General features: G+C 37.6%; 1 protein-coding gene across 1 annotated transcript in view; it reads left to right on the forward strand.

The window, feature by feature from the left end:
* Positions 1–10209, forward strand: part of LOC104271978 (tetratricopeptide repeat protein 33-like) — a gene marked incomplete at its 3' end in the record, with an annotated part of 11060 nt that extends 851 nt beyond the window's left edge. The window contains exon 2 of the mRNA XM_009866837.1: positions 10128–10209. Coding sequence (XP_009865139.1) covers positions 10128–10209 — 82 coding nt within the window. The remainder of the gene's footprint in view (positions 1–10127) is intronic.
* Between the last annotated feature and the right edge of the window lie 1550 nt (positions 10210–11759).

An 11759-nucleotide genomic window follows, 5' to 3' on the forward strand; every position in this document is an offset into this window, starting at 1 on the left:
TATAAAGTACGCATTATCTAAATAATTTGGCTAGATCTTCTCTGGAGGGGAGAAAAAGCAGTGCCAGGAGTAGTCCCTTTAAACTCTTCAGAATGCTTTACATCTGAATCTGTACCCTTACTTCACTTGTATGAGCATCTCTGCTTTAATCATTGTCACAGATCAGAGATAACATCATTTTCTGGTAGAAACAATTCCATAATAAGCTAGCACTCTATGATATTAAAATTATTGTGTTAAGAAATTTCATGTTAAAAGCGGGTTCCCTGGGCAATATGGAGAACAACTTGCATGTTTATATATGATAATAAACACACTGTGTGTGTAGTCTGGTCTGATTTAAAAAAATAAAAAATAGATACAAAATTTCCTTGAGAAAAAGCTCATTTTCAAGTATTTAAATACAGTTTCCACTTTTTACTGTTCACTGTTTGGATGGTGTTTCATTTCTGTACATCGTTTTATGTTCCTGGGTTCTGTAATTCCTGAATAAAATTTTAAAGCCCTTTAAACTTGACTTTAAGTTTAAACCAAGTTAAGCTAAATCAGTTTTAAGCACGCTGCCATTGTATTAATCAATACCTTTGATGCTGTAGCTACAGAAGTCAGTTAAATAAATATTAGCAGCTGAATACACAGAATACAGTAATTAAGAGACTACTGATGTCTTTGTTTTTAACACTGGAACAGAACACTATATTTTCAGGATATAGAGATTATGTTTTTAAACTGAAGTATTTCTAAAATGTTTTCATTCTGCTTTTGGTATCCACTAATATTTACTGTACTTACGTGTCTTAAACAGAAATTTATGAATTTTTCCACTCCTGTCACCTGTTCTACATTTACCTTCTTTGTATTTTGTGTTGTGGTTGTGTATCTTTTCTCTGTGGATATTGGTGTTCTTTTTAAATTATTTGGCTTTGTGTTTTATGTAAAGTGCAATAAATTTTGAGCAGCAGCAAATCTGTCATATGTAATTTAGGGCAGAGAGATGGACTGCTGCGTATTTATTTTGATCAGCAGGTAAATTTTGGTTCTTTTAATATCTTGCTATTTTCTTAGAGGTTCAGTTTTCCTTTATTTATTAGTTACAAAACAGTACAAACGCTTAGCCCGTCCATAAGTAGCAACATAAGGTTTTATGTTGTTGAGAATTTAATTGAGAACTATATCTCATCGGGAAAGCTACTGAGAAACACTGAATGTCTTGTAACAGGTACAAAAAACAAGTAACAAGAAATTAAAATGCAGCTTTTGGGAGGCTTGTCGCATTTTGTGTTAATAGACTTATATCTAAGGCTTAACAGAAGTTCTAACTTAGAACGGTAGTTTCCATCAGTTGCTCTAGCACATTTTGTACAATTTGGGCAGTTATGGTGGTATGATGCTGTCAGGTTGTATAACTTGCAAGCACATCTTTCTCTTAAAAAATAGTAAAGGAACTTCCAATATATTAGAGGCCAAACTCAACAGGCTTGTATTACCTAAACAGGTGGAGCAGTTGACATGTCATTACAAGGAACCTGAGGAAACATACTGAAAGAAATATTTATTCTCTCTGGTAGAAAGTGTTTGCTGAAATTGTGTTTCAGACTTAACATGATCGATTTCTTGCATATACACTTGTACAACAATAGGCAGACTTACGTAAAATTTTAAATACTTAATGTAGATTATTTCCTGAAATATCAAAGCATAATAACAGTTAAAGAAAGATTTCAGTTGCGTTGTGGAGCATTTAGGTAAAAGGATGATATCTTTTCCACTGAAGAAACTCGGTGGAAAAGCAAAGACTGAGCACTAGAGGGTAACAAAGGTGGCATTTTAGTTGATGTTACTTGTGGAGTGAAGAAGATCCTGAAACAAAAAAGATATGGGAAGAAGCAAGAGGCTAAATAAAGGAAAGAATGGAAAGTATTAAAAGATGGGGAGACTACCAGAAGTTAACGTTGAACTAAGTTGATTATCCTGGTGAGTCTATTATTGTGGAAGACATGGTTTAGGAAATTTTGACCTGGAAACTTGATCATTAGGCAGTTTTGAGGATGGCTTGTGAATGAGTGATCCTGCATTTCAGAACAGAAAGAAAAAGCATATGTGTGGAAGAAGTGTCACATTTGAGTGCTCTTCTGATGTGTGGGAAGGAGCAGTTGAACAAATATTTAGATGTACACAGAGGTTTCTGGGAAACAATATTGTCTGTTAGTGGAAAGAATGGAGAATATTCCAGAGGAGAAACTGGTTTTGCTTACATGAAATTGACAATGCTCGCAGATTATCCAAGTTGAGACACTAGGATGGATGTGCTCACCTATGCTGGAATTCAAAAAGAACAACTAAAACCCAACAACCATAATCCAGATTAAGTTTTTTGTACTGATAGTCCTACACTGTTTTAAATCCAGCATAATACAAAAGGATAAAAGTTCATATGCTCAGCCTCAGTATTTTGAACACATCAGTTTGTAATTAATATATTTTTTACTGACAGGAGCAGCTGAGGGAACTGGAGTTGTTCAGCCTGGGGAAAAGGAGGCTGGGGGTAGACCTTACTGCTCTCTGCAACTACCTGAAAGGAAAGGAGGTTGTAGCGAGGTGGGGGTTGGTCTGTTCAACCAAGAAACAAGCAATAGGACAAGAGGAGATGGCTGCAAGTTGCACCAAGGGAGGTTTAGATCAGATATTAGGAAGAATTTATTCACTGAAAAGATTATCAGGCATTGGAATGGGTTGCCCAGGGCGGTGGTGGAGTCTCCATCCCTGGAGCTATTTAAGAGTGGGGTAGACACAGCACTTAGGGATATGGTTTAGTCGAGGAGTTATCGGTGTTTGATTAGTGGTTGGACCCAAGGTTTTAAAGGTCTGGGCAATTCTGTGATTCTGTAGTCTGTAGCTGTGGACAGAAGCTTAAAAATGTGTTTAGGCGAGATTAAACAGTTAAATGTAATGTCCTCAAACATATAACATGTTGCAAGCCAACAGCGAGAAGAAGAAAAACTTCTGCCAGACAAATATCTTCAGTACAATTGAGTTGCAGGCTTTGCAATTCCCTGTGCGGTTTTCGAACTACAAACTTTTTTGTAGCTGATCCAGTAGGTGGAGCTAGGGTTCTTCTCCATCCACCCTGAAGATGTGCAAAAAATGCTCGTCTAAATACTGTTCTTCTGCAAATGGACACTATTGGGTTTAAATTCTTACGGATTTGCAGTTATTTATTATTCAGTATTTCACTAAAAAAATCTACATATCTAAATCTGGTACTGGTTTAGGAATGTCATGGTTTCAACTGGAACACTTTTATGTTTTGTCTGAGCTTGTACACATTCGCCCATGTTAAATAAATAGCTGTGTGGCTTTGTTGCTTGATGTGTAAATTAGACCAATTAATAAGGTTTTAGTCTTTCCTTTTGCAGCAGCAAATTAAATAAGGAGATGTCAAAGTGCCGTGAGCAGACCAGACAATAGGTCTCACCATTCTCACTTAAAAAATACACTGCAAAGGTCTCAGTACTTCCACAGCCTGAACTTGTCAAATAAAATGAGTAATTTTGACTTTTTTGAGCATTTCTGTAGGATCATTTGCAAAGATAACAAAGTCTTTATGATTAGCAGTGTATTTCTTTGAGCTTTTGACATTCTTCATGGTATAATCTTAGTGCACGTAAGTAAATTCGTCTCTGTAGCACAGGTTCCATATCAAATCCAGATTTCCAGGGATAAAACATGATGTAGAAGTACCAGGTCAGGGGAGATTCTGCAGTAAGTCCAGAAACAAAACTGCAGAGCACCCAGTTACTAGAATTTTGCTAGTGGCTGGCATGTTTAACTAAGGTTTTGTTCAGTAGTATGCCACTTGGTTTGGATTTTTCCTGAATATAAACATTTTTTTAAAAGAACATACATGCTATGGTCTTGCTTCAACCGTTGCTTGTCAATCAGCGATATAATTCGTATTAGTCATAGCTGAAGTGATTGTTTCATTCTTGAAGAATAAACAAAAGCACACGCTTTCCAAAGCACTCCTTGAGGACAGCACCCTGAAGTGCTGCACACTAGTAGTGCCAGTCCACAAGTCACAGGACCAAAGTCATCTTAGTTAGCAGCAAGAGAGTTGATGAGCAGCTGGATGTGTTACATTCATGCTGCAAATTTTATTGTCTTCTTGCAGAAAGGCGCCTTATCTGAGTGGGGTAGATCATGAATGAGTTATTCACCATTCAATATAAAATGATGTTTGTGGAGGACATCTATGGCAGGCTACCAGGTGTAGGCACTGTTTACCCTCCGTTGCTATCTGGTACTGTGTTGCATTAACTCCTCTTTCATTTGTTCTTCAAATTATTTGCTGCAGCATATTCCATTTCTGGGTCTCAGTAAAATAATTGTGAAGTAGTAGCGAATGATATTTTTTGTGAGATTACTTTTCTGTATTGTGTGTGGGGAGATAAAATGTTATTCTCATGTGAGAGAGGATGTCAGTGCCAGAGACAGTACCGTATCCCTGATATTGTGGCTTTCACTTCTGGATATTGGTTACAAGATCATCCTTCTCCACTATTAAGTTTCTTACCTTTTATTTGATAAAGGCATTTTCAGAAGTGTATTTGACTAATAGATGTAATGAGAAAAAGTTCCCATGTTTACATGTGTGGCTGAAATAAAAATCAGGAAAATGGTGAGTGGAACTTAAAAGTTAAAAACTTGAACCTGTAGTTTAGCATGATGATAGGTAGTGATTTTTTTTTGGAATGTGATGAAATGATATTTCTCATTAGAAGTGTATGTGTAGCTATTTGATCTTCTGGTGTATTCAGCTGATTTACTTGTAAAAGAACTTTGCTGCATAGAAGAGAGAGCTGTATAAATCAGACTTATTTTCACTATATGCACTGCTAGTGTCCAGGTGTCAATGACCTGTTACTGAGAGGTGTAGTGATAGTAACTCTGATGAATACTTTTGCTTTGAAATGATATGCATTAGCTATGCACATGCTGTTTTACCTAATTGTCAGTTCAGTATAGTTTAACTATCTGAAAAGCAGTTAGAACAAATCTGTGTTTCTCTCTCCGTTAATGTGGGGCAAGAATATGTGTGTGATCAGGCACCACTGAAGAGTTATCATCCACCTCTTTACTTGTGGTAATGAGCGTGGCAATACCTAGATCAGCCTGTTAAATTAAAATGTTTTATTGATGTTTTTAGTGGATAGTAAAGCAGTCAATTTTAACTTTCTCCATGCATAATTGGAAGTGATTTGTCACACATTATTTACCACAAAATAGCTATGCTTTTGAGTTTCAGTGATGATTCATCACTAGTGTCAGAATTGTCCGCAGTAACAAAAAAAAAAAAAAAATAATTATGGAGTTGCTCAGACTTCAGAAGAGCATTTACTGATGCACTTGATGTGTTTAAAGACCTACCAGTCTTGTGAAGGTGACAAATGAGATTAAATGTGCTGTATGGCACTAACTATGGATGAGGATTTTATGTGTGCACTTACGCAAATGATTTCCTTTTGACTGTTCTTCTCTAGATGCTTCTATAAAGTGCCATCCACCTCCCTGCCACCCTACCCCAGCAGAGGAAGTAGTTTATGGTAAAAATTCAACTGGGTACAGGACTCTGAAGCTGCTAAACAAAAAAAGCCATATTCAGTTCATTCTCCTTTAATCTTTTTAGTTTCCTTCATAGAATCGTGAAGTCACAGAATCATAGACTATCTCAAGTTGGGAGGGACCATCCAATTCCCTGCTTCTCACAGGACTACCGTAAACTAAACCATGTAACTAAGAGCACCATGCAGACTTGGACTCTGACAGGCTTGGTGCCGTGACCACTGCCCTAGTGAGCCTGTTCCAGAGACTGACCACTCACTCTCTCAATGGATAACTTTTTCCTTATGTCCAATCTGAGCTTCCCCTGATGCAGCTCATCCCGTTTCCTCATGACCTATTGCTGGTCACGAAAGAGAGATGACAAGCACCTCCTCCTGCACCACCCCCCATGGGGAGGTTGTAAACTGTGATGAGGTCACCTCTCAACCTTCTGCAAGCTGAACAAACCAAGTGGCCTCAGCTACTCCTCAGAAATCTTACCCTCAAGGATTTCAAATTCTTCATTCAAATCAGAGTGAAAACAGAGCATTAAGAGTACTTGTTTCTTGAACAGTTTTTGTCAGAAAGGCAAAAGCTACGGCATACAATAGGGGCATAAGCAAAGTCTCCTTTCTGTAGAGATGTGAATTTACCTAAGAGAGCAGTATTTCTAATAGCTATGAAAGATAACGACCAGACCAGTCTTATTCAGTAAGGTCTCCACCCCTGACACAGGAACTTTCTTGTATGTCTCAACGATTTTTAGAAGCCTCCTTGGAGATGAGTGGTAAATACAACACACTCCATCCCCTTGCATCCCCCAAGCTTGACACCAGTTATACTTGTTGAGAGGAGCACTACAGCATGCATTAAAATGCATGTACGTGCATGGGCAAAACAGACACCATCCCCTGGCTGGTTTAGTGGAATCTCAGAAACAGTCCTCAGCCTTGAACTGTGGTCAGGTTTAGGTGTTTAAGGCAAAGAACTCTGCCCAAGGGCTCCCTAATCCATTAACCCACTTGCAGAGAGAGAGGGCTTGTGTTTCTCTCTGTGTGTGAGTGACAGAGAGTGCAAGCACACAAGTGAGTGAACTTAGATGTAAGTGGTATTTTAATAATATGGGCTGAGAACTGGTAAGACTGGGGTTTCAGATTGGACAGCCACATTCAATATTTACATCTTCCTTCCAGTTTCCTCTATCTTGGCTTCTTTTCTTTTGCTGACATATATGCTCTCCATGTAAAGGATCCATGTCATCACTTTGGAAACGCCAGAATCCAAAACTGCACTTTAAAGCCAGTCCCGTATTCTCACAAAGCAGTACATTTGTAACAGACATTTTCCTGTGTCTGAGGAAGATGTTCTCACCTTACAACACCTGGAGTTCTTTGAATCTTTTCTCCCACAGTGCAGCCCTGCACCATCTCCCGGCTTAAAAAGGGAAGTCTATTCATGCAAGCAACTTCTTTGCTTTTCATTTCTCTTTCCCTTTATGTACTCTTTATGATTACTGACGAGTTCTTTTTCTCTATTTTTCACCAAGGTCTGAACTTGATGCCACACTAGATTAAAATTGTGCTAGCTGATGCTTCTGATGGCCATAGACTATTCACATTCAGCCTCTATGATATGAGTATTTTGCAATTAGTCATATTTTAAAAATATGTTTTCCTCTTCCCTTCCTTACCTCTCTCTAAACACATTTTTTTCCCATCCTCCTTTAACATCTGATTGTAGGAGTCTCCCTCCAAGTCTTTAAGAATTCCCAGAAGTTATATTGCCCCATCCCTTCTTCTGACACTGTATTCTGCCTCTCTCCTGCAGGTCTGCCTTATTTTGTCTGAATTTGTTCATATTTTCAATATATCTTTCAATATTTTCAGTGTCACTCACAGTATGCCCTGTATCAGTCTGGCATCAGCTGTGGCAAACCTGCTGGAGTAAAGACACAGCATTTTAAATCCTGTGTGATCTGCAGTGATGAGTTTCAGCATTTTATATTAATATATATGTATTATTCAAAACCAGGTCTCTGTAACTTGAACAGGCTTTGTTGTTTTGTTTTGTTTTGTTTACCCAGAAGTCTCCAATTAAATATTTTTAATGGAAATACAAATTTGTTTTAATGATTTTAAGAGTTCAAGAGATCACATTTTCCCAGAAGTGGTTTTGAAAAAGTGAAATGTAAGCATGAGATGTTTGTTTCAAAAGTTTACCAAGCTGTAGTAAAATGTGCCAAGTCTGTATAGCTCCCAGAGGTCAGTCATATGTCTGAAGAGAGCAGTTTTAGTACTTTGGAGGAGCTATGGGATTTCTTATGCAGTTAAATAAAAATAGGCAAAATTTGCTTTCATTTCATCAAGAGATAATCATATTTCATCTTAAGTCAGGTATCACTGATGTTAGTGATGTCTTAGTATCCTATCTGCTATAACTCCTGCTCAAAGCAAGGTTGAGTAGAGCAAGTTGCTCAGGATGTTGTCCAGTTTGGTTTTGGATATCTCCAGCAAGGAAGATACGCTTAAAGAGAATTTCCCGTGCTTCAGTGTGTGCCTCTTGCTTCTTGTCCTGTCGCTGGGTATGACTGAGGAGGGTCTGGTTCCATCTTCTTTGCTTATTGCTCCTCTTCTAAATTTTGAATTTTTACACTTTGACAAGATCCCCTTTGAGCCTCGTACCCAGAACACACGCAGCATTTCTGTGGGATGACCTCTTTTCCTTTGCCCATCTCTATTCTGTTGGCAGATTTTTGACAAATCGGCAGCAAAATCCAACGGGATTTGGGAGAATATTTACTTATATTTGGCACTCCCTTCAGAGGTCACATGTTCTTGCTATGAGTTTTTATCCCATTCAGACTGATGTTTTGAGTAATGGTGTCCACTCTGTGGAAGTAAAAAAATGAGGATTCTTGAAATACAACTTTTATCTTTGCGGAATAGCCGTGTCATTCTTTCCTTTCTGTTTGCTGATGTCATTGCTGAACTGAGTACTTCCCTTACTTATGTAGGTTTTATTGTGCAATGTCAGTGCTAGGTCTTGAATTGAACTGTAATCTTCTACTCAAAAAGCAGTTCTTGCTAACTAAATGACAACCTAAGGCTTCTACTGACGTATGTAGAAAATGTGATTTTTTTTTCAGTATGAACACCTGCCCATGGAGAATGAGCTGAGATGACAAACGCACAGCTGATGGCTAGACTTTGAGGAAATGTGAAAATGTATTGAAACATCCTTTGCTTAGCACTCAATTAAGCATCAGGCTTATCAGTGTCACTTGCAAACTAATAATATCTGAAGTATGATGAGAGTATGACTTCAGTTGCATTGCCTTTCCAATCTATTATTCTGTTCCCAATCAGTTCAGAACTTCCTCAAGTTTTCATGTGACTGCTCTGGAAAACCAGAACGCATAATACAAGCCAAAGCACTGAAAAACTGGGAAGGGAAAGAAAAGGAAGAATGGGGCATAGAGGAAGATAAAAATTGTTTCCATGTGAAGTGTGTGGGAAAATTACAGAATGACAGCATATTATCGGTTGGAAGGGACCTCTGGAGATCATCGAGTGCAACCCCCCTGCCAGAGCAGGACCACAAAATCTGGGGCAGGTCACACAGGATTACTTTAGTTTAATCTATGCTGTATTAAAAGTGCAATGTGTGTATCTATCAAGAGTAACTTTTTTTTATACCTTTGCAGTGAGATTAATTTAAGTATTGGAGTTCATATGCAGCTCCATACAATGCTGAATTTTGAAACATTCAGAGAACATATGGCACCCCACAGATTTGTTAATGTTAATCTAAGGTCACCTTTAGGGCTGCAAGACTTCACCCCTGTAACTGCATCTTACTATGCTGCCAGAAATGTTCAATAGGGTTCAAAATCCTGGCATGCATTTGTCCAAGTTTTACCTCTGACAAAGACCTACTTTTTATTTGTTTGGTCAAGTCTTCTGTTTTCTTGTTTCCTAGGGAAGGGTGACATACCATAAAGCTACTGTCTACCCTCCCAAAATCGAGTGATTTCAGTATAGCTGTTTGCTTTCAGCTTCCTATGTAGATTTATATACTAAAGTTACTCAGGTATCTTCAGTGTTTTACAGGACAGAAATGGAGGGCAACTCCTGTGTTTCAGCCTTTTTAGACTGAAATTTTAGATTAACTGTAGCAAGGCATGATGTATTCAGATTATACTTTTTTATGCCTTACCAAGGATGATTTTGACAATGGGAGGGATTTGACTCAGTTCAAGATTTCTAGTTTTAAGTCATTGCTTTCCGTAGGCTTCCTTGCTAATTCACTTGAGGCCAGTTGTACAGTACTATTTAGCATCTGTTTGGTGAGAAGAGCAAATAGCTAGTTCCTGAAAACAATTCAGCATGTCTTATAGGGAAGTGATTAAAATAATCATTAATATTAGTGAGATGCCATGGCACTTTGTTGAGAATCATGTCAGGATACGAACAGAAATATCTAATATGTTTAAATATAGTGAGACTGTAATATTGTTTTAACTACAGGTACCGAGAGGCTATTCACAAGTGGGATGAAGCACTTCAGTTAACTCCAGAGGATGCTACGCTTTATGAGATGAAATCGCAGGTAAAATATGACAATTCTTCATCAGTTTAGAAATTAAAAACCAAATCATTGTGTCTGTGAACAGGTACCGTGCAAAATTGTGTAGTTTTTGTGGGCATAAACTACAGCACTGCTTCTTTTTTTAATTTTTCTCAACACAACAAGGTATCTTTTAACAGGAATTAAAATAATGCTGTTATCCTAGCCAATCATAATAAATAACATCTTTGCCAGAACATAAATTAGGATGTTACAACGTGGAAAAAGCAACTGAAATATTTGAAAATTCCAGTGGGAGGAGCAAGGAGAGCCTTACCATGATGGATTAGCAAATTTAACCATTAAAAATCTTCCTGTTCTTTCTGAAGAGCTGGATTAATACTGTCAACGTTAAACATGGACACTGTATGCAAAAGATATACTCAATTTTGTTTTCATATCAAGTACTACATAGATCATTTAGTCTTGGAAAAGAACAGAGTATATTTATGATGTCAGTGATTAAACAGAGTATACTTATGATGTCAATTCATTGAAGCATTTATTTTAAAGCTATTTTGAGGAAAAAGGCTTGCAGCCATCAATGTCTCGTTAAGTTATGATATCAGATTGTAATTTCAGTGTACCTTTGCATGTCTTAGATGGCAGAAGTGCTAGGGTCCATTATTTTGTTTGAATTGGGAAGCTTTGTTTCCATCTATACACAAAGGAACAATTTTTTTTCTCCCTATATTAAATAAAAATGCGCTTCTGCAGAAACTTACTTTAATTTGGACTGAGGATGAGAGCAAGAAATACATGGCTTCTTTCAACCAGCTGAGCATATTAGAATGGAAAAAGTTGATTTTAGGAAGGTAGCTGCTCAAAATATGGCTGAAAAATATATTCTTTAGAGTTAGAATAAAGCAAAAGAGGAAGTAGAATCATGCTACTTCAGTGAATGTGTTACATAATTTGTAGGAAACTTGCTATATTGTTTAGTTGCTTTTTTTTTTGTTGCTGTAATTATCTTCTTCTATAAGCACTGCCCTCCCCCCCCAAAAAAAGCCCCAAAGCCAAAACTCTCTCCCAAACAGCAAACAACCACCAACCCTAACCCCCTAACAAAACCCAAAAAGCAAAGCTATCTGTTTTCCAAGGTGTAGTCACTGTTCTTTTTGTTCCCTGGATGCTATCACATCTCACAGTCATGTTGTCTATGAAGTGAAGCATGTTTGATTATGCAAATAAGCTAATGAAATATTCATAAGCTCATTTCAGTACAGTAATGCTGATGGAGGCTGTCGTTCTGTATATTTGCAGGAGGTTTAAAGAGCCATGGAACCACAGAATTTTTGGGGTTGAAACTTACTTGGATTTGCATTTGGTTTGAGACATATTTTATGGCTTTTAAGGTTTTTCTTCCTAAATTATTTTGGGAGAAGTGTATTGTTGGGTGGTTTTGTCTACATGCCGTATATGTGTAAGGAATCCATATTGTCTGTGTTAGGAAAACCTCAGTGAGGGGTGTGTATGAAGGGTTGATCACAGAATCATGGACTGTCAGGGGCTGGAAGGGACCTTGAAAGATC

This window comes from Apaloderma vittatum, unplaced genomic scaffold (assembly GCF_000703405.1).
Source record: "Apaloderma vittatum isolate BGI_N311 unplaced genomic scaffold, ASM70340v1 scaffold32903, whole genome shotgun sequence".
NCBI lineage: Eukaryota > Metazoa > Chordata > Aves > Trogoniformes > Trogonidae > Apaloderma > Apaloderma vittatum.